Genomic DNA, 24223 nt, shown 5'->3' on the forward strand with positions numbered 1-24223 from the left:
CTACTCCCAAGTGGGCCGGATTAGTAAAATCACGGCACGATAACTTAAAAATAAAGACAACTTCAGATTGTTTTCTTTGTTTAAAAATAGAACAAGCACAAACTTGTTACTCAGTGGCTTAGTGGTTAGAGCAGTGGTTCTTAACCTGGGTTCGATCGAACTCTAGGGGTTCGGTGAGTCGGGCTCAGGGGTTCGGCGGAGGTCAAGACACACCCAACTCATCGTGTAAATAAAAACTTCTCCCTATCGGGCGTATTACGGATACGGCAACAGCAGAAGTCACACTGATTAGCAGGTGTGTAATTTGTTGTGAGTTTATGCACTGTGTTGATTTTGTTCTTTGAACAAGGTGATGTTCATGCACGGTTCATTTTGTGCACCAGTAATAAAACATGGTAACACTTTAGTATGGGGAACATATTTACCATTAATTAGTTGCTTATTAACATGCAAATTAGTAACATATTGGCTCTTAACTAGTCATTATTAAGTACTTATTAATGCTTTAAACGGCATGGCCTTATTATAACCCTAACCCTAACCAAATAACTCTAAATGAAGTCTTTGTTACTTAGAATATGTTCCCCTAGTGTCCAAAAAACTCTAAATTAAGTCTTTGTTACTTAGAATATGTTCCCCATACTAAAGTGTTACCAAAAACATATAACTTTGTCTTGAATTTGAAAAAAAACACAATTTTATATTTCACTAAAGAAGGGTTCGGTGAATGCGCATATGAAACTGGTGGGGTTCGGTACCTCCAACAAGGTTAAGAACCACTGGGTTACAGTGTCCGCCCTGAGATCGGTAGGTTGTGAGTTCAAACCCCGGCCGAGTCATACCAAAGACTATAAAAATGGGACCCATTACCTCCCTGCTTGGCACTCAGCATCAAGGGTTGGAATTGGGGGTTAAATCACCAAAAATTATTCCCGGGCGCGGCCACCGCTGCTGCCCACTGCTCCCCTCACCTCCCAGGGGGTGATCAAGGGTGATGGGTCAAATAGAGAATAATTTTGCCACACCTAGTGTGTGTGTGACAATCATTGATACTTTAACTTTAACTTAAATGTACAATCATAACGTTGTTGTTGTTTTTTTTACACTTACATGTTGCGGTTAATATTTTACTTGTCGTTATTTATATTTTCTTAACAAATTATGTGATAATGTTCATCAGTCAACTCAATGGTATTAATTTTCAATCAAGATACAAAATTATATAAAAATCAAATTGCAGGATGTTATTTAGTGAAGTGAATTATATTTATATAGCGCTTTTTCTCTAGTACCTCAAAGCGCTTTACATAGTGAAACCCAATATATAAATTACATTTAATCCAGTGTGGGTGGCACTGGGAGCAGGTGGGTTAAGTGTCTTGCCCAAGGACACAACGGGAGTGACTAGGATGGCGAAAGCGGGGATCGAACCTGGAACCCTCAAGTTGCTGACATGGCCACTCTACCAACCGAGCTATACTGCCCTATTGTTTTAGACCACATGTTGCCTTTAAAGACCTCGAGTCTATGACGGATGAATGGAGGCTGAGTGAAGTCAACAAGGACTTTAGTATATATAAAGTCTTTATATATACTAAAGTCTATTCAACATGTGTATTTATGTAGCTTGATCATTTTCCTTGACTGATGTACTAACATCATGTGGTTTATTTTGTACATATGTAGCATCCTCTACAAATTGCTATTGCGACATCCAGTGGATACATTTAGAACAGCTGTTTCTTTCATTTAAACATTCAGGTTCATTTTTATACTTAGCAAACTTATCCCGCGGGCTGGATGAAACCTGTACCCGGGCGTGATCCGCCCCTCGGGCCGTACGTTTGACACCCCTGAGTTACACAATAAACTTGTGTCATCTAAATACCGCATTTTTCGGAGTATAAGTCGCTCCGAAGTATAAGTCGCACCTGCCGAAAATGCATAATAAAGAAGGAAAAAAGCATATATAAGTCGCACTGGAGTATAAGTCGCATTTTTTGGGGAAATGTATCTGATAAAACCCAACACCAAAAATAGACATTTGAAAGGCAATTTAAAATAAATAAAGAATAGTGAACAACAGGCTGAATAAGTGTACGTTATATGAGGCATAAATAACCAACTGAGAACGAGCCTGGTGTGTTAATGTAACATATTATGGTAAGAGTCATTCAAATAACTATAACATATAGAACATGCTATACGTTTACCAAACAATCTGTCACTCCTAATCGCTAAATCCCATGAAATCTTATACGTTTAGTCCAGTGGTTCTTAACCTTGTTGGAGGTACCGAACCCCACCAGTTTCATATGCACATTCACCGAACCCTTCTTTAGTGAAAAATAAAATGTTTTTTTTTTCAAATTCAAGACAAAGTTATATGTTTTTGGTAACACTTTAGTATGGGGAACATATTCTAAGTATAACAAAGACTTAATTTAGAGTTATTTGGACACTAGGGGAACATATTCTAAGTAATAAAGACTTAATTTAGAGTTATTTGGTTAGGGTTAGGGTTAGAGGGCTAGGGTTATAATAAGGCCATGCTAAATAAGGCATTAATAAGTACTTAATAATGACTAGTTAAGAGCCAATATGTTACTAATTTGCATGTTAATAAGCAACTAATTAATGGTGAATATGTTCCCCATACTAAAGTGTTACCATGTTTTTTTACTGGTGCACAAAATGAACCGTGCATGAACATCACCTTGTTCAAAGAACAAAACCAACACAGTGCATAAACTCACAACAAATTACACACCTGCAAACCAGTCAGCTGTTGCCGTATCCATAATACGCCGATAGGGAGAAGATTGTATTTACACGATGAGTCGGGTGTGTCTTGACCTCCGCCGAACCCCTGAGGCCGACTCACCGAACCCCTAGGGTTGGATCGAACCCAGGATAAGAACCACTGGTCTAGTGTCTTACGTGAATGAGCTAAATAATATTATTTGGTATTTTACGGTAATGTGTTAATAATTTCACACATAAGTTGCTCCTGAGTATAAGTCGCACCCCCGGCCAAACTATGCAAAAAACTGCGACTTATAGTCCGAAAAATCCGGTACATACTTTTGATCCTCCTGGTTGTATTCAAGTCAAGAAACTGAGTTCTACATAGTCATTTTCCTGGAAAGTATTCGTACTTTTACTCAGGTACGGCTGCTTCTCTGCACTCTTCCTGCGCTCTGAGACACTCCTTCCCCTCGTCAGATCTGATGTGTTGCCCGTGAAAGCTGTCGGATGCTCTTTCCCTCTCCTCGTGGCACTCGTGCACCTAACGGGTTTGCAGTTCGCAGCTTGGACGGGATGGCGAATGTTCCCCAGAGCTTGCATCCTCATCATGTGGCCGTTGGTGGTCACAGAGCCGTTTAACCTCGCAGGTGGTGGCGTTTCTTCTGCGTGCGCGCGACTCTCGCTGCAACTTCTTTTGGGAAGAGACGCGGTGCCTCGAGGCCCCGGCGGGCGGTGCTGAGAGCGGCAGCACAAAAGGGCGCAAGAAGCGTAGTGGAGCTGGCACTGTGTGCAGGCACAGCCGGAGAGCGCGGCGGAAGGAGGGGCCAGCGAGGAGAGGAAGGTAAGAGGGAAGGCACGCTGACATTGAAGGATACGCTTTGGAGAGCTGAGGCGTGACGTCGCATTCTTAGCCGACCCACAGCAGTTCCGTGCCGCGGACGCAGCAGGGCGATCCCCGCGCTCCTCCAGAACGGTCTCAAAACGTCTCCGCTCCAATTCCAGCAGCCTATCCAAGAACCTCTCCAGCGGGCCGATGGGCTTACGCCGCAGGGCTCCACGCTTCTCCGCGCTGTAGAACACGGACAGCTGGCCGACGCTCCATGAGTTAAACGGTGGAGGAAGCACATCGGGGAAGCCGTACCCCTTAGGACCGCGTGGGACACCTCGAGGGGAACGGTCTTCTGTCAGGATGACCTCCGGTCGCAGCTCAAGCTGCGGAGGAAGTCCACCTGAAGGCAACACAGAAGATCTCTCAGTGTCAGACAAGTCCGAGTCGCTGTCAACGACTGCACTGACTCTTTGTGTGTTTGTGGCGTGCTCTTCCCCGACATCAGGATGGGAAACATGGACTGTGTCTCTGCTCCTCCTGCTGCTGCTGCTGCTGCTCCGCTGCTGCTTGCGTTGTTGGGGAACCTGCAGGACGGCAGCCTCATTGTTGTCCCCCAAAAACACACGTTTGGACTTTGCCTGAGTACTGCAAGAAAAAGTGCATTCAGGCCACATCAACATTTTCACCACTCCAGAAATATCAATAAAAACGTCGACGTAATGTTCATTTTGTCCAATTAGACGCCTGGAAGATACATACAGTAGGCATACATGCTTCAGTAGCTGGTCATCAACGTGATCGCCGTTACACCTGCAGGTGTTTGCTTGTTCTATTTTGATGAACTGAACGACCTCATGGACACAATTACACTGTGTCTCTGCTAAACGCTTGTCCAGCATCGAGTCAACATGTATTTTCTAAAAGTTGTAGTTCGATATAGCAGCATGGCGACCGCCTCTACTCAAAAGCCCATAGAGATAATTGCTAATTCAGCATCGCGACAGATTTACAGCTGTATTTCTATAATAACCGTACTATTAAAGTTCAAGTTAAATTTCACACACACACTAGGTGTGGTGAAATTTGTCTTCTGCATTTGACCCATGCCCTTATTTACCTGTTTCTCACCTTTTTTGTAAGGTGCGACGGAAGTTGGCAGACCCGCCAGCGATCCTGTTCTGTTTCCCTAATGTTTGATCCTGTTCTGTCTCCCTGTAATGTTTGTCTGATTTTAAATGGGATTGTGCTGAAAATCTTAATTTCCCCTCAGGGATTAATAAAGTATTTCTGATTCTGATTATAGTGGGAACAAACACTACAGAGTAGACTCAATTCCACGTAAATTAAAAAAAAAAACAAACACTTACCGGTATTTTATGCTACAAACTATGTGTCCCATGTACGTCTCTTAAGATATGTACTAACATCCTGTGGATTATATGTACAGACTTGACATTGTACACAACTTGCGAATTTGGACTCATTTTATCAATTACAAAAGTAGGTTAGTAGGGGAGACAAAATATTTCAGCATATTTCTGTGCTGCCATCAAATGTGTCCCCAACCCCTACCCCCTGTTTTCCTCAATTGATGAACTAACATCATGTGTTTTATTCTGTAGCTACTTAGCATCATCAACAACAAAACTTGTGAATTTGTACTTGTGTTATTAATGACAAAAAAAAGTTAGTAGGTGATACATAATATTTTAGCATACTTCTGTGCTGCCATAAAATGTGTCCCCAACCTAATTTATTTATTTATTTTTTAAACACATATTTTATGCCAGAAAATGTGTCCCACTTACGTTTATTTTCCTCAAGCTATGTACTAACATCATGTGGATTATATGTACAGACTTGACATTGTACACAACTTGTGAATTGGGACACATTTTATCAATTACAAAAGTAGGTTAGTAGGGGAAACATAATATTTCAGCATATTTCTGTGCTGCCATAAAATGTGTCCCCAACTTAATTTTGTATTTTTTTTAACACGTATTTTATGCCAGAAAATTTGTCCCACTTATGTTTATTTTTCTCAAGCTATGTACTATACATTTTATAGTTTTATGGATCGAGCTTAAAAACCCTGTTTATGATTCATTTGTTACAAAATCTTCACCCAGTTTTGGAAAAACTGTGTTTTTAGGATAACATTTTGCATGTAAACGACAGAAAAATATTGGTCAAATATCTGTATTGGTGTGGACCGAATCACGTGACTCTATCAGCCAATCAGAGAAGTGTGATTTGTGTCGCTAGGCCTCATTTGTCAACTGGAATACATTCTTCAAAAAACTTCATGTTAGCGAACCAATAATAATTTGCTGCTTATTGTTTTAAAAAATATATATTTCTAGTCATCAATAGTCAATTGAAATGTCGTGTTGTTTATTAAATATTATTGTACTCCTCCTCTCAACGTACCTCATCTTTTTGGCTTGGGTGTTGTTGATCCGACAATGTTGTGTGTGCTTCCATTGTGTGCACATTGTTGCTGCAAAACAACACCATGACACAAACAAGCTGGTTATTACTCTGGCGCGGCATTTGAATGAAAAGCATTCCTATACACATATTATACTCGCACTATACAGATTTTAACGTCTACATTGAAAAATAACGACGGCCGCCTTAATTGTCGCCGGTGAAAAGATCAAAGGCGCTAGAACCAATCTTCATCTTCACCATCGTCATTGAGTCGGAGTAAAATCTTCATCATACCTGAACACTGGTGTACTTTTACGTATTCCATTTGTACAACACATCTCCCGTAGTAACGTCTCAGCAGCGCTAATGTACACGCACAGAGGACTGGGCGGGGCGACTCAAGTATCGATCATGTTGATACCAAAGGTAGTATCAGGTTGATACCAGCGTAATGAGATTGGCATTTTTTCCATTTTTGTTTTGTGTTGTTCAAATATATTATATTTTTGTATTTTTTTATATAAATGGTAAACACCATAACATATATATGGTTTGGACACACCTTTTCATTCAATGTGTTTTCTGTATTTTCATGACTATTTACATTGTAGATTGTCACTGAAGGCATCACAACTATGAATGAACACATGTGGAGTTATGTACTTAACAAAAAAAGGTGAAATAACTGAAAACATGTTTTATATTCTAGTTTCTTCAAAATAGCTACCCTTTGCTATAATTACTGTTTTTACACACTCTTGGCATTCTCTCCATGAGCTTCAAGAGGTAGTCACCTGAAATGGTTTTCACTTCACAGGTGTCATAGTTTTGATGCTTTCAGTGACAATCTACAATGTAAATAGTCATGAAAATAAAGAAAACGCATTGAAATGAGAAGGTGTGTTTAAACTTTTTGTGTACATATATGTGTATATGTATATACATATATATAAATGATAAATGGGTTATACTTGTATATTTTCTACCTTCAAGGTACTCAAAGCGCTTTGACAGTATTTACACATTCACCCATTCACACACACATTCACACACTGATGGCGGGAGCTGCCATGCAAGGAGCTAACCAGCAGCCATCAGGAGCAAGGGTGAAGTGTCTTGCCCAAGGACACAACGGACGTGACTAGGATGGTAGAAGGTGGGGATTGAACCCCAGTAACCAGCAACCCTCCGATTGCTGGCACGGTCACTCTACCAACTTCGCCACGCCGCCCCATATATAAATGTTTATATATATATATGTATATATATATATATATATATATATATATATATATATATATATATATATATATATATATATATATATATATATATATATATATATATATATATATATATATATATATATATATATATATTTACATACACATACATATACACATACAAATGTATACGTATATACACTACCGTTCAAAAGTTTGGGGTCACCCAAACAATTTTGTGGAATAGCCTTCATTTCTAAGAACAAGAATAGACTGTCGAGTTTTAGATGAAAGTTCTCTTTTTCTGGCCATTTTGAGCGTTTAATTGACCCCACAAATGTGATTTGTGTGTCATGTCAAAAAATGCCTGTAATAATGTATTTATGTGAGTTTGTAAGGTTTGCAAAAACAAAAAGTAGTTTTTTACTCAATATGAAAGTAATGATCTAAGAATCCTTAGATAATGCGAAAAAAGCAATACAAATGTCTTTAAACATAATTCCTAAACAACCCATGCAAAATGGGTAATAATGCCTGGAGACATGTATCTTTGTTAGTTTTACTAGAAAAATGATATTTTGTAATGTTTGCAAAGACACAAGCTAGTTTTTTTTTATTCAATATGACAGTATAACAGTCATACTAAATATGAAAGTTATATAAACATAACTCCAAAACCAAACATGTGTCATGTCTAAAAATGCCTGTAATAATGTATTTATGTGAGTTTGTAAGGTTTGCAAAAACAAAAAGTAGTTTTTTACTCAATATGAAAGTAATGATCTTATAATCCTGAGATAATGCGAAAAAAGCAATAAAAATGTATTTAAACATAATTCCTAAACAACCCATGCAAAATGGGTAATAATGCCTGGACACATGTATCTTTGTTAGTTTTACTAGAAAAATGATGTTTTGTAAAGTTTGCAAAGACACAAGCTAGTTTTTTAAAATTAAATATGACAGTATTACAGTCCTACTAAATATGAAAGTTATCAAAACATAACTCCAAAACCAAACATGTGTTATGTCTAAAAATGCCTGTAATAATGTATGTATGTGAGTTTGTAAGGTTTGCAAAACAAAAAGTAGTTTTTTCCTCAATATGAAAATAAGGATTTTAGAATCCTGAGATAATGCGAAAAAAGCAATAAAAATGTATTTAAACATAATTCCTAAACAACCCATGCAAAATGGGTAATAATGCCTGGAGACATGTATCTTTGTTAGTTTTACTAGAAAATGATCTTTTGTAAAGTTTGCAAAGACACAAGCTAGTTTTTTTATTTATTCAATATGACAGTATAACAGTCATACTAAATATAAAAGTTATATAAACATAACTCCAGAACCAAACGTGTGTCATGTCTAAAATTGCTTATAATAATGTATTCATGTGGGTTTGTAAGGTTTGCAAAAATAAAAAGTAGTGTTTTACTCAATATGAAAGTAATGATCTTAGAATCCTGAGATAATGCGAAAAAAGCAATACAAATGTATTCAAACACAATTTTTAAACCAAACATGTAAATTGTCTAAAAATGCCTGTAATATTGAATCTATGTAAGTTTTACTAGAATCAATTGTTTTTGTAAGGTTTGCAAATACAAAAATTAGGTTTTACACATAATGACATTATAACTTTAACACTCAATATGAAAGTTATTTAATTATAACTCCTAAATACACATGAAACATGTCTAATAGCGTGAAAAAAATTATCTTTGTGAGTGTTGCTAGAAACATTTTCTTTTGTAAGGTTTGCAAAGACACAAGTTAGTTTTTTTAACTCAATATGACAGTATTACGCCACACTCAATATGACAGTTATTTAAACATAACTCCTAAACCACACCTGAAAAATGGCTAATAATGCCTGAAATAATGCATCTTTGGGAGTTTTACTGGAAACATATGCTTTTTTTAAGGCTTGCAAACACAAAAATTATTTGTATTGTATTATGTATTACAACATAATTCCTAAACCAAACATGCAAAATGTCTGAAAATGCCTGTAATATTGAATCCATGTGAGTTTTATTTGAATCAGTTGTATGGTTTGCTAATACAAAAATTGGGTTTTATGACAAACACAAGTTAGTTTTTTTACTCAATATAACAGTTTAGCTGTCATACTATATATGAAAGTTATATAAACATAACTCCAAAACCAAACCATTATGTCCAAAACTGCCTGTAATATTGTATATATGTGAGTTTTACCAGAATCAGGGTTGCAAATACAAAAATTGGGTTTTATGACAGTATACTGTCACACTCAATATGACAGTTATTTAAACGTAACTCAAACAACACATGCAAAATAGCTAATAATGCCTGGAGCATGTATCTTAGTTAGTTTTACTAGAAAAATGGTATTTTGTAAGGTTTGCAAAGACACAAGTTAGTTGTTGTTTTTATTCAATATGACAGTATAACTGTCATACTAAATATGAAAGTTATATAAACATAACTCTAAAACCAAACATGCATTGTGTCTAAAAATGCCTGTAATATTGTATCTGTGTGAGTTTAACTAGATTTAGTTGTTTTTATAAGGTTTGCAAATACAAAATAAGGGTTTTACTCACTATGACAGTTTACTGTCACACTCAATCTGACAGTTATTTATTTAAGCATAACTCCTAAACCACACATGCAAAATGGCTAATAATGCCTGGAGATATGTATCTTTGTGAGTTTTACTAGAAACATTATATTGTGTAAGGTTTAGTTAGTTTTTGTACTCAATCTGACAGTATAACTGTCATTCTAAATCCATCCATTTTCTTCCGCTTATCCGAGGTCGGGTTGCGGGGGCAGCAGCCTGAGCAGAAAATCCCAGACTTCCCTCTCCCCAGCCACTTCGTCCAGCTCTTCTCGGGGTATTCCGAGGCGTTCCCAGGCCAGCCGGGGACATAGTCTTTCCAATGTGTCCTAGGTCTTCCCCGTGGCCTCCTGCCACACCTCCCTAGAGGCGTTCGGGTGGCATCCTGAGCAGAGGCCCGAACCACCTCATGGCTCCTCTCAATGTGGAGGAGCAGCGGCTTTACTTTGAGTACCTCCCGGATGACAGAGCTTCTCACCCTGTCTCTAAGGGAGAGACCCACCACCCGGCAGAGGAAACGCATTTCGGCCGCTTGTCCTTTCGGTCATAACCCAAAGCTGGGAACGTAGGTCGACGGTAAATTGAGAGCTTTTCCTTCTGGCTCAGCTCCTTCTTCACCACAACGGATCAATATAGCGTCCTCAATACTGAAGACGCCGCACCAATCCGCCTGTGGATCTCTCGATCCACTCTATCCTCACTCGTGAACAAGACTCCTAGGTACTTGAACTCCTCCACTTGGGGCAAGATCTCCTCCCCAACCTGGAGATGGCACTCGACCCTTTCCTGCGCGAGAACCATGGACTTGGACTTGGAGGTGCTGATTCTCATCCCAGTCGCTTCACACTCAAGGACCCTGCCGAGAGTATAGACCTGGTCTACCGTTCCACGACCAGGACGAAAACCACACTGTTCGTCCTGGATCCGAGTTTCCTCCTCTCCAGTACACATGAATAGACCTTAACGGGAAGGCTGAGGAGTGTGTTTCACGATAGTTGGAACACACCCTCCGGTTCCCCTTCTTAAAGAGAGGAACCACCACCCCGGTGTGCCAATCCAGAGGTACCGCCCCCAATGTTCACGCGATGTTGCAGAGTCTTGTCAATCAAGACAGCCCCACAGTATCCAGAGCCTTAAGGAACTCATCCACCGCCGGGGCCTTGCCACAGAGGAGCTTTTTAACTACCTAGGCAACCTAAGCCCCAGAAATAGGAGAGTCCACCACAGATTCCCCAGGCACTGCTTGGCCTGTCGGTATGCCCGCTGCCTCTGGAGTCCCATGAGCCAAAAGGACCCGATAGGCTCTTTCTTCAGCTTGACGGCATCCCTCACTACTGGTGGCCACCAGCGAATTCTAGGATTACCGCCACGACAGGCACCAAACACCTTGCGGCCACAGCTCCAATCAGCAGACTCGACAAGAGAGGCACGGAACATGGTCCACTCAGACTCAATGTCCAGCACCTCCCTCGTGACTTGTTCAAAGTTCTTCCTTATGTTTGAACATTGTGTTTGTTATGGACAATCCGTGACGAGCACAAAAGTCCAATAACAAAGCACCACTTGGGTTCAGATCCGGGTGGCCATTTTTCCCAATCACGACTCTCCAGGTTTCACTGTCCTTGCCAACATGAGCATTGAAGTCCCCCAACAGAACAAGGGAATCACCCGAGGGAGCACTCTCCAGTACTCCCTCAAGGGAATCCAAAAAGAGTGGGTACTCTGAGCTGCTGTTTGGTGCGTAAACACAAACAACAGTGAGGACCCGTCACCCAACCCGAAGGCGGAGGGAAGCTACCATCTCGTCTACTGGGTTAAAGTCCAACGTGCAGGCTTTGAGCAACAACAATTGCCACCCCAGCCTCTCATTGCTTGCAACGCCAGAGTGGAAGAGAGTCCAGCCCCTCTTGAGAGAACAGGTTCCAGAGCCCTTGCTGTGCGTCGAAGTGAGTCCAACTATATCTAGCCGGAACTTCTTCACCTCGCGCACCAGCTCAGGCTCTTTCCCTCCCAGCGAGGTGACGTTCCACGTCCCAAGAGCGAGCTTATGTAGCCGATAATCGGACCGCCAAGTGCCCTGCCTTCGGCTGCCGCCCAGTTCACACTGCATCCGACCTCTATGACCTCAATGGGCCCATGAGTGGTGAGCCCATTGGAGGGTTGACCCACGTTGCCTCTTCGAGCTGAGCCCGGCAGGGCCCCATGGAGACAGGCCCGGCCACCAGTCGCTCGCCATCGTGCCCCACCTCTGCGCCTGGCTCCACAGGGGAGCCACGGTGACATGCGCCTGGGCGAGAAAAAATCTAGGTCCTCGATTTGTACTTTTCATAAAGGTCTTTGAGCTGCTCTTTGTCTGATCCCTCACCTAGGACCTTTTCTCAGGGGATCCTGAGGCGTTCCCAGGCCAGCCGGGAGACATAGTGTTCCCAATGTGTCCTGGGGCTTCCCCGTGGCCTCCAGGGTGACAGAGCTTCACCATCACCAGGGGTGTCAAACTCAAATACAGAGTGGGCCAAAGTTTAAAACTGAACAAAGCCGCGGGCCAAGGTTGAACAAATTAACCTTTTAATAGGGACCCAAACAAGTTTTGCATTGAATATTGAACAAGCAAGGCTTATATAACTTTATAGTGACATGCAAAATGGAGTTTCAAATAATAATAATAATCATTAAAAAATATAAATTGCATATCAAATACAATTTAAATAAAAATTGAATGCCTCTTTTCTATTTGCAGCCTTCTGAGGTAAATATCAACATTAACTTTTTCCACAGGCTAATAAATTTGAAAATAAAATAACAATGAATAAAACAACCATTCAGGACTTTAAACTGCTCAGTTTGCAACACACTGATCTAATTTGATGTGCCCAAGACAGATACCTGGCATCTTTTTTTAGATGCTAGTTCTTTAATGTCGGGGCTCAGGCTTTGAGCTGAGGCAACTTTCATTATCGAACAAAGTGTTCAACAGTCATATTTCATACACCCAATTCTAACATCATTCAGACCCAGTCACAAGATATGTGCAGATACAGCACACATACACAAATGAATGCAACGCATACTTCATCAACAGCGATACAGGTTACACTGAGGGTGCCAGTATAAAAAACTTTAACACTGTTGGAAATATACGCCACACTGTGAACCCACACCAAACAAAAATAAAAAACACTTTTCGGGAGAACATCCGCACCGTAACACAACATAAACACAAAAGAACATATACCCAGAATCTTTTGCAGCACTAACTCTTTCGGGACGCTACAAAATACACCCCCGCTACCACCAAACCACCCCCCCCCCCACACACACACACACCTCGTAGCGTCCCGGAAGATTTAGTGCTACAAAGGGTTCTGGGTATTTGTTGTGTTGTGTTTATGTTGTGTTACGGTGCGGATGTTCTCCCGAAATGTGTTTGTCATTCTTGTTTGGTGTGGATTCACAGTGTGGCGTATATTTCTAAAAGTGTTAAAGTTTTTTATTTGGCTACCGTCAGTGTAACCTGTATCGCTGTTGATGAAGTATGCGTTGCATTCAATTGTGTGTGGATGCAGAAGCTGCACTGACATGAAACTGGGCCGGCACTCGTTTGACTAGCTGTACTGTAAAAATAAAAAATAAAATTACAGTTATATACTCCATACATCCATCCATTTTCTACCGCTTATTCCCTTCGGGGTCGCGGGGGGCGCTGGAGCCTATCTCAGCTACAATCAGGCGGAAGGCGGGGTACACCCTGGACAAGTCGCCACCTCATCGCAGGGCCAACACAGATAGACAGACAACATTCACACTCACATTCACACACTAGGGCCAATTTAGTGTTGCCAATCAACCTATCATGTTCTTCTTAAATGCAGTTAAGTACTGTAAATTTTGTTGCATTTTTCAAAAAATATCGACCAGCAGTAAGTTAATTCAGTATTTTTCAGACTTGTTTCTTGGGTCCGCCCACAATTCGTCCAACCGAGCTTCATTTCACCTGGCCGACCCTGCTAAATCCATCCTACTGCATCGTGTGTTTTTGATAACAAGGTAAGAGTCACTTGTACCTTGATGTGTCATTTTCTGTTTGAATTACTTTATATATATATTTATAAAGTCCGAAATGACATAGCGTCACAGTCAGCATCACAGACACTATCGTTGACCACGCGCATGTACCGCCGCATGCTATCTAGCTAAGTTTTCTTCTTTTTTGTCATAGTCATCATAAAAGATGATAACTTGCAACATATGTGCTACGACTTGCAGCAATGTATTTGCGTATCTTGGACACATGCGAAGTCATAGTTGTATGCCTAATGCATCGTTTAAGTGTGCTTTCCCTAAATGCACAAGAGTTTTTTCCAACTTCTCAGCCTTCAAAACTCACAGCCGTCGTCATAAATATGGCAAGAGTAGGACTGATATGTATAGCGCAGAAGGTTTACCTTGTAATATTGTCTCATGTAGCGCGAAGTGCGATGATATACTTCTCCTGCATTTGAAAAGTCATATTACCGAAGGTAGGACAGTTACGTGCCCCTTCAGTCAATGTGAAAAAAGATTTACAGTTAAGTCTACTTTCACATCGCACGTGTCAAGGAAGCACTACGGCTACACTGAACGAAGTTTGACTTGATCAACAGCAAATCCAAGCAGCTCTTGTGTTATTAACACTGATGATGACTATTGTGATATGCAACTTGAGAATTCAGGATATTCCTGTTATGAAGACATGGAGGTCTACTTGCATTAAAAAAATGTTCACAGCACTGAAAAAAGGTTGACAACCACTGCCTTAGGACAGTGGTTCTCAACCTTTTTTCAGTGATGTACCCCTGTGAACATTTTTTAAATTCAAGTACCCCCTAATCAGAGCAAAGCATTTTTGGTTGAAAAAAAGAGATAAAGAAGTAAAATACAGCACTATGTCATCAGTTTCTGATTTATTAAATAGTATAACAGTGCAAAATATTGCTCATTTGTTGTGGTCTTTCTTGAACTATTTGGAAAAAAAGATATAAAAATAACTAAAAACTTGTTGAAAAATAAACAAGTGATTCAATTATAAATAAAGATTTTTATACATAGAAGTAATCAACTTAAAGTGCCCTCTTTGGGGATTGCAATAGAGATCCATCTGGATTCATGAACTTCATTCTCAACATTTCTTCACAAAAAAAGAAGTCATTAACATCAATATTTATGGAACATGTCCACTACGCTTTAACCAAGCCTCCATTGTTTTCTACATGGATAGTTGATTGACAGTTGGTGCCGTGTGGCACCGCCAGGTAGGGTCAAACCATCATGGCATGGGGGAAACTCTGGCTTTATGGTAATGAATGGAATAGCCTACTTGATTAGTTGTTCAGTTTATGAACTTACATTCATATTTTGTCGAAGTATTATTCAATAAATATATTTATAAAGGATTTTTGAATTGTTGCTATTTTTAGAATATTTTTAAAAAATCTCACGTACCCCTTGGCATACCTTCAAGTACCCCCATTTGAGAACCACTGCCTTAGGAGACTAGATGTAAACAGAGGAAAGAGAGAGCGAGTGAGGTGGCCATTCCAAATACTTTTAAAATGCTACCCATATTGGATACTGTTTAGGAACATAAACTGCATTTCTTGACTGTACCAGTTGCTGGTGACAAAGTCACAATAAAACGTTGGATGATCAGCATGGAAGGTGATGTCATCTGCAAAGGCGTCCAACCTAGCTTAATCTCAGGGCTTGCTGCCCTTCTTGCCACCTACTATGTGTTCAACTTGGAATACCAAGAGGAAGGTCCTCGGACATTGGAATTTGTTCAAAGGTAAATCCTCTTGATACTGTTAAAATACTGTTAGGATATTTTATTTTATATTTCTCACCTCTGTTCAGGAATTTGACTTGTCATTTCCCCAATTTTGTGCCTTAAATCAATGACTCTTCTGTTCCTTTGTGGACCTTCTTATTAGGGACCGAAGCACCAGTTTGACTCTAGGATACAGAGAAGGTAGGTAATGTGCAGGTAAAGATATGTTGACTGGGTCAAAGAAGGAAGCACCTGTTTGACCCCAGGATGCAGAAAAAGTAGGTAATTTGCAGGTAAAGATATGTTGACTGGATGATGGCAGGAAGCACCAGCTTGACCCGAGAATGCAGAGCAAGTAGGTAATGTGCGGGTGAAGATATGTTGAATGGGTAAAGGCAGGAAGCACCAGTGTGACCCCACTATGCGGGGAAGGTAGGTAATGTGCGGGTGAAGGTATGTTGAATGGGTGAAAGAAGGAAGCGCAGGTGTGGTCGAGGCCATGCAGACAAGGTAGGTATGTGCAGGTGAAGATATGTTGTATGGTGAAAGAAAGAAGCACCAGTGTGACCCAAGGATGCAGGGAAGGTAGGTAATGTGCAGGTATAGATATGTTGAATGGGTGAAGGCAGGAAACACCAGCTAGACGCCAGGATACAGAGAAGGTAGGTAATGTGCAGGTAAAGATATGTTGAATGAGTAAAGGCAGGAAACACCAGCTTGACTCCAGGATACAGAGAAGGTAGGTAATGTGCAGGTAAAGATATGTTGAATGGGTAAAGGTAGAAAGCACCAGCGTGACCACACTATGCAGAGAAGGTAGGTAATGTGCAGGTAAAGATATGTTGAATGGGTAAAGGCAAGAAGCACCAGTGTGACCCCAGGATGCAGAGAAGATAGGTAATGAGCAGGTAACGATATGTTAAATGGGTGAAAGCAGGAAACATCAGCGTAAATACACGGTCCCGTAGATGGAGAGAAAACATAAATAGAGAGAGGGATTGGGGAGGCTTTAGCATTGTCTTCCTCTCTGAATTTGTCTTAATGGGTTTTAGAGCATTCACTCATCTACAGCTGTGGTTATGGTATAGGCTCACATATATCCTAAAATTGATATTAATATTTGTGCAGTGCATATTCCTAAATAACAAGGTGAGGGGGGTTCTGTATCGACTGCAAGTAATCTTCAATCACAACAGAATATCTAATATGCTTTCTCTCTTTTTTAGGCGATTCATTGGTGTTAACCCTGAGAGGGGAACAAAGGCTAGCCAGGGAAAGGTGGTGTCCAAGAAGACCGGGAAGCTGGTCCAGAAAAAGGCAGCAACTGTAAATCCTCACGTAGCCACCCTTATAAAACATCTCACAGACTTTGAGTGGGGCTTTATGTAGCCGACAACTAAACACTGGACTCGTGTTCAGTGTTTTGTCTCCAGTTAGAAATTAAGTGGACATGTTATAAATGTTAAAATGCTTTACTGAAAATAAGAAGAATGCACTAAATGTACATTGAATGTATTTGATGCACTTTACAATAATTGGTTAATAAAAACATAATCTTGCAAGGCCATTTCTCCAGTCATTTTTATGCCAGCAGATTGCAGGGGTTTTGATTTTGAAAAATTAAAAGTTCAACTCATTAACTTCTAGTGGCATTATACTGTAAAGCTCAGTCTATAGTGCTTACTATTATTTTACTGTAATTAACAGTTAATGGATATTACAGTAGATACACTAAAATAACAGTGTAATGCCGCTAAATAGATGACAGTATTATGCTGTGAAGCGTATATTTGATACAGCACAGTACTGTGATACTTTTTACAGTAATAAACTGTAGTGATAAATCACAGTATGTGTGCTGTAGAAAAACAGTTTTATACTGGAACCATTAGCTGCCAGTAGGTTACTGTAATTAAAAGGTGAAAATTCTTACAGTAAGGGAGAGACCCGCCACCCAGCGGAGAAAACTCATTTCGGCCGCTTGTACCCGTGATCTTGTCCTTTCGGTCATAACCCAAAGCTCATGACCATAGGTGAGGATGGGAACGTAGATTGACCGGTAAATTGAGAGCTTTTCCTTCTGGCGCAGCTCCTTCTTACCACAACAAATCGATATAGCGTCCTCATTACTGAAGACGCCGCACCGATCAGCCTGTGCATCTCACGATCCACTCTTCCCTCACTCATGAACAAGACTCCAGGTACTTGAACTCATCCACTTGGGGCAAGATCTCCTGCCCAACCTCGAGATGGCACTCCACCCTTTCCCGGGCGAGAACCTCGGACTTGGAGGTGCTGATTCTCATCCCAGTCGCTTCACACTCGGCTGCGAACCAATCCAATGAGAGCTGAAGATCCTGGCCAGTTAAAGCCATAAGGACCACATCATCTGCAAAAAGGAGAGACCTAATCCTGCAGCCACCAAACCGGATCCCCTCAACGCCATGACTGCGCCTAGAAATTCTGTCCATAAAATGTATAAACACATTTGGTGACAAAGGGCAGCCAACTTACTGCTGGCAATGCGGACCAAACTCTGACACTGATCATACAGGGAGCGACCCGCCACAACCAGACATGCCGAGACCCCATACTCTCTGAGCACTCCCCACAGGACTTCCCGGGGTGGCCACGGTCGAATGTCTTCTCCAAGTCCACAAAGCACATGTAGACTGGTTGGACAAACTCCCATGCACACTCAAGGACCCTGCCGAGAGTATAGAGCTGGTCTACCGTTCCACGACCAGGACGAAAACCACACTGTTCGTCCTGGATCCAAGGTTCTTCCTCTCCAGTACACATGAATAGACCTTACCGGGAAGGCTGAGGAGTGTGATCTACGATAGTTGGAACACACCCTCCGGTTCCCCTTCTTAAAGAGAGGAACCACCACCCCGGTCTGCCAATCCAGAGGTACCGCCCCTGATGTCCACGCGATGTTGCAGAGTCTTGTCAACTAAAACAGCCCCACAGCATCCAGAGCCTTAAGGAACTCCGGACGGAGCTCATCCACCTTGCCACCGAGGAGCTTTTAAAACTACCTTGGCAACCTCCATCCCCAGAAATAGGAGAGCCCACCACAGATTCCCCAGGCACTGCTTGGCCTGTCGGTATGCCCGCTGCCTCTGGAGTCCCATGAGCCAAAAGGACCAGATAAGCTCTTTCTTCAGCTTGACGGCATCCCGCACTGCTGGTGGCCACCAGCGGGTTCTAGGATTACCGCCACGACAGGCACCAAACACCTTGCGGCCACAGCTCCAATCAGCTGGCTTGACAAGAGAGGCACGGAACATGATCCATTCAGACTCAATGTCCAGCACCTGCTTTGTGACATGTTCAAAGTTCCTCCGGAGGTGGAAAAAGAAACTCTCTCTGACAGGAGACTCTGCTAGGCATTCCCAAAAGACTCTCACAATGCGTTTGGGCCTGCCAGGTCTGTCCGGGATCCTACCCCACCATCGGAGCCAGCTCACCAGGTGGTGATCGATAGAAAGCTCGCCCCTCTCTTCACCCGAGTGTCCAAAACATGAGGCCGCAAATCCCATGACACAACTACAAAGTCAATAATGGAACTGCAGCAGAGGGTGTCCTGGTGCCAAGTGCACATATGGACACCCTTATGTTTGAACATTGTGTTTGTTATGGACAATCCGTGACGAGCACAAAAGTCCAATAACAAAGCACCACTTGGGATCAGATCCGGGTGGCCATTTTTCCCAATCACGACTCTCCAGGTTTCAAAGTCGTTGCCAACATGAGCGTTGAAGACCCCCAGCAGAACAAGGGAATCACCCGAGGGAGCACTCTCTAGGGAATCCAAAAAGAGTGGGTACTCTGAGCTGCTGTTTGGTGCGTAAACACCAACAACAGTCAGGACCCGTCACCCAACCCGAAAGCGGAGGGAAGCTAACATCTCGTCTTCTGGGTTAAGTCCAACGTGCAGGCTTTGAGCCGGGGGGCAACAAGAATTGCCAACCCAGCCTCTCATTACTTGCAACGCCAGAGTGGAAGAGAGTCCAACCCCCCTTGAGAGAACAGGTTCCAGAGCCCTTGCTGTGCGTCGAAGTGAGTCCAGCTTTATCTAGCCGGGAACTTCTCCACCTCGCGAGGTGACGTTCCACGTCCCAAGAGCGAGCTTATGTAGCCGATAATCGGACCGCCAAGTGCCCTGCCTTCGGCTTCCGCCCAGCTAACACTGCACCCGACCTCTATGACCCAGCCCATGAGTGGTGAGCCTATTGCAGGGGGGACCCACGTTGCCTCTTCGAGGTGGGCCCCATGGGCACCAGTCGCTCGCCATCGTGCCCCACCTCTGGGCCTGGCTCCACAGGGGAGCCACGGTGACCCGCGTCCGGGCGAGAAAATATCTAGGTCCTCGATTTGTACTTTTCATAAAGGTCTTTGAGCTGCTCTTTGTCTGATTCCTCACCTAGGACCTGTTTGTCTTGGGGGACCCTACCAGGGGGCATAGAAGCCCCCGGACAACATAGCTCCTAGGATCAGTGGGACACGCAAACCACAAAGGTGGCGGCTCAGAAAGCAGGTTATATAAACATAACTCCAAAACCAAACATGCAAGATGTCTAAACATGCCTGTAATATTGTATCAATGTGAGTTTTACTAGAATCGGTTGTTTTTTTAAGGCTTGCAAACACAAAAAGTTTTTTTTACTCAATATGACAGTAAGTTCTTAAAATGCTGAGATAATGTGAAAAAAAGCAATACAAATGTACTCCGACATAATTCCTAAACCAAACATGCAAAATGTCTAAAAATGCCTGTAATATTGAATCCATGTGAGTTTTACTAGAATCATTTGTTTTTGTAAGGTTTGCAAATACAAAAATTGAGTTTTATGACAGACACAAGTTAGTTTTTTTACTCATTATAACAGTATAGATGTCATACTATATATTAAAGTTATATAAACATAACTCGAAAACCAAACGTGCATTATGTCCAAAATTGCCTGTAATATTGTATAGATGTGAGTTTTACTAGAATCAGGTTTGCAAATACGAAAATTGGGTTTTATGACAGTATACTGTCACACTCAATATGACAGTATAACTGTCACACTAAATCCATCCATTTTCTTCCGCTTATCCGAGGTCGGGTTGCGGGGGCAGCAGCCTAAGCAGAGAGCCCGGACTTCCCTCTCCCCAGCCACTTCGTCCAGCTCTTCTCGGGGGATCCCGAGGCGTTCCCAGGCCATAGTCTTTCCAATGTATCCTAGGTCTTCCCCATGGCCTCCTGCCGTTTGGACCTAGGGAGGCGTTCGGGTGGCATCCTGAGCAGATGCCCGAACCACCACATCTGGCTCCTCTCAATGTGGAGGAGCAGCGGCTTTACACTGAGTTCCTCCCAGATGACAGAGCTTCTCACCCTATCTCTAAGGGAGAGACCCACCACCCGGCGGAGGAAACTCATTTCGGCCGCTTGTACCCGTGACCTTGTCCTTTCGGTCATAACCCAAAGCTCATGACCATAGGTGAGGATGGGAACGTTGATCGACCGGTAAATTGAAAGCTTTTCCTTCTGGCTCAGCTCCTTCTTCACCACAACGGATCGATATAGCGTCCTCATTACTGAAGACGCCGCACCGATCCGCCTGTAGATCTCACAATCCACTCTATCCTCACTCGTGAACAAGACTCCTAGGTACTTGAACTCCTTCACTTGGGGCAAGATCTCTTTCCCAACCTGGAGATGGCACTCCACCCTTTCCCGGGCGAGAACCATGGACTCGGACTTGGAGGTGCTGATTCTCATCCCAGTCGCTTTACTGCGAACCGATCCAATGAAAGCTGAAGATCTTGGCCAGTTGAAGCCATCAGGACCACATCATCTGCAAAAAGCAGAGACCTAATCCTGCAGCCACCAAACCAGGCGCAGTCATGGCGTTGAGGGGATCCTCAAAGCCATGACTGCGCCTAGATATTCTGTCCATTAAAGTTATGAACAGAATCGGTGACAAAGGGCAGCCTTGGCGGAGTCCAACCCTCACTGGAAAGGGGTCCGACATACTGCCGGCAATGCGGACCAAGCTCTGACACTGATCATACAGGGAGACACCCGCCACAATCAGACATGCCGATACTCCATACTCTCTGAGCACTCCCCACAGGATTTACCGGGGGCCAAGGTCGAATGTCTTCTCCAAGTCCACAAAACTTATGTAGACTGGTTGGGCAAACTCCCATGCACACTCAAGGACCCTGCCGAGAGTATAGAGCTGGTCTACCGTTCCACGACCAGGACGAAAACCACACTGTTCGTCCTGGATCCGAGGTTCCTCCTCTCCATTACACATGAATAGACCTTACCGGGAAGGCTGAGGAGTGTGATCTACGATAGTTGGAACACACCCTCCGGTCCCCTTCTTAAAGAGAGGTACCACCACCCCGGTCTGCCAATCCAGAGGTACCGCCCCCGATGTAGACGCAATGTTGCAGAGTCTTGTCAACCAAGACTGCCCCACAGCATCCAGAGCCTTAAGGAACTCCGGACGGAGCTCATACCCCTGGGGCCTTGCCACCGAGGAGCTTTTTAACTACCTTGGCAACCTCAGCCCCAGAAATAGGAGAGCCCACCACAGACTTCCCAGGCACTGTTTCCTCATAGGAAGACGTGTTGGTGGGACTGAGGAGGTCTCGCTTGGCCTGTCGGTATGCCCACTGCCTCTGGAGTCCCATGAGCCAAAAGGACCCGGTGGCTCTTTCTTCAGCTTGACAGCATCCCTCACTGCTGGTGGATTACCGCCACGACAGGCACCAAACACCTTGCGGCCACAGCTTCAATCAGCTGGCTCAACAAGAGAGGAACGGAACATGGTCCACTCAGACTCAATGTCCAGCACCTCCCTCGTGACGTGTTCAAAGTTCTTCCGGACATGTTCAAAGTTCTTCAGGAGACTCTGCTAGGTGTTCCCAGCAGACCCTTACAATGCGTTTGGCCCTGCCAGGTCTGACCGGCATCCTCCCCTACCATCGGAGCCAGCTCACCACCAGGTGGTGGTTGGTAGAAAGCTCTGCCCCTCTCTTCACCCGAGTGTCCAAAACATGAGGCCGCAAATCCCATGACACAACTACAAAGTCAATCATGCGGCCGAGGGTGTCCTTGTGCCAAGTGCACATATGGACACCCTTATGTTTGAACATTGTGTTTGTTATGGACAATCCGTGACAAGCACAAAAGTCCAATAACAAAGCACCACTTGGGTTCAGATCCGGGTGGCCATTTTTCCCAATCACGACGCTCCAGGTTTCACTGTCGTTGCCAACATAGCGTTGAAGTCCACCAGCAGAACAAGGGAATCACCCGAGGGAGCACTCTCCAGTACTCCCTCAAGGGAGAGTTGGTACTCTGAGCTGCTGTTTGGTGTGTAAACACAAACAACAATCAGGACCCGTCACCCAACCCGAGGGCTGAAGGAAGCTACCATCTCGTCTATTGGGTTTAAAGTCCAACGTGCAGGCTTTGAGCCGGGGGGCAACAAGAATTGCCATCCCAGCCTCTCATTAGTTGCAACGCCAGTGTGGAATCTCTTCCACTCTGGCGTTGCAAGTGATGAAAGTTCAGCTCAGTCCAGCCCCTCTGAGAGAACAGGTTCCAGAGCCCTTGCTGTGAGTCCAACTATATCTAGCCGGGAACGTCTCCACCTCATGCACCAGCTCAGGCTCCTTCCCTCCCAGCGAGGTGACGTTCCATGTCCCAAGAGCGAGCTTATGTAGCCGATAATCGGACCACCAAGTGCCCTGCCTTCGGCTTCCGCCCAGCTCACACTGCACCCTCTATGACCCAGCCCATGAGTGGTGAGCCCTGGAGGGGGGATCCACGTTGCCTCTTCGAGCTGAGCACGGCTGGGCCCCATGGGGACAGGCCCGTCAATCGCCATCGTGCCACACCTCTGGGCCTGGCTCCACAGGGGAGCCACGGTGACCTGCGTCCGGGCGAGAAAAAATGTAGGTCCTCAATTGTACTTTTAATAAAGGTCTTTGAGCTGCTCTTTGTCTGATCCCTCACCTAGGACCTGTTTGTCTTGGGAGACCATAGAAGCCCCCGGACAACATAGTTCCTGGATCAGTGGGACACGCAAACCACAAAGGTGGCGGCTCAGAAAGCAGGTTATATAAATATAACTCCAAAATCAAACATGCAATATGTCTAAACATGCCTGTAATATTGTATCAATGTGAGTTTTCCTAGAATCGGTTGTTTTTGTAAGGTTTGCAAATACAAAAATTAGGTTTTACTCACAATGGCAAAATCACACTCAATATGACAGTTATTTAAACATAACTCATAAACTACACAAAAAAATGGCTAATAATGCCTGAAATAATGAATCATTGGGAGTTTTACTGAGTTTTACATTTTGCAAACACAAAAAGTAGTTTTTTACTTGACTGTAATGTTCTTAGAACCCTGAGATAATGGGAAAAAAGCAATAAAAATGTATTTAAACCTAACTCCTAAACAACACATGCAAAATGGCTAATAATGCCTAGGGAGACATGTAACGTTGTTAGTTTAAAAAAATTATCTTTTGTAAAGATATCAAAGACACAAGCTA

General features: G+C 43.1%; 1 protein-coding gene across 1 annotated transcript; it reads right to left on the reverse strand.

Moving 5' to 3' along the window:
* Positions 1-716: 716 nt before the first annotated feature.
* On the reverse strand, positions 717-6387 carry LOC133643066 (protein FAM217B-like). The gene is made up of 3 exons (XM_062037477.1): positions 6308-6387; positions 6011-6080; positions 717-4222 (listed from the first exon to the last, which is right to left on the reverse strand). Exons 1-3 carry the CDS (start codon positions 6336-6338, stop codon positions 3106-3108), a joined length of 1218 nt encoding a protein of 405 aa, XP_061893461.1. The 5' UTR covers positions 6339-6387; the 3' UTR covers positions 717-3105.
* Between the last annotated feature and the right edge of the window lie 17836 nt (positions 6388-24223).

The sequence above is a fragment of the Entelurus aequoreus genome, linkage group LG26, assembly GCF_033978785.1.
Source record: "Entelurus aequoreus isolate RoL-2023_Sb linkage group LG26, RoL_Eaeq_v1.1, whole genome shotgun sequence".
In the NCBI taxonomy this organism is placed as follows: domain Eukaryota; kingdom Metazoa; phylum Chordata; class Actinopteri; order Syngnathiformes; family Syngnathidae; genus Entelurus; species Entelurus aequoreus.

What these genes read in the sequence shown, in the direction of transcription:
- LOC133643066 (XM_062037477.1), bottom strand. Translation starts at nt 6,338, where the DNA reads ATGGAATACGTAAAAGTACACCAGTGTTCAG. An exon ending in AAAAGTACACCAGTGTTCAG is followed by an intron (nt 6,081 to 6,307) that starts GTATGATGAAGA and finishes GTTGTTTTGCAG; the next exon opens with CAACAATGTGCACACAATGG. An exon ending in ACCCAAGCCAAAAAGATGAG is followed by an intron (nt 4,223 to 6,010) that starts GTACGTTGAGAG and finishes TTTTTCTTGCAG; the next exon opens with TACTCAGGCAAAGTCCAAAC.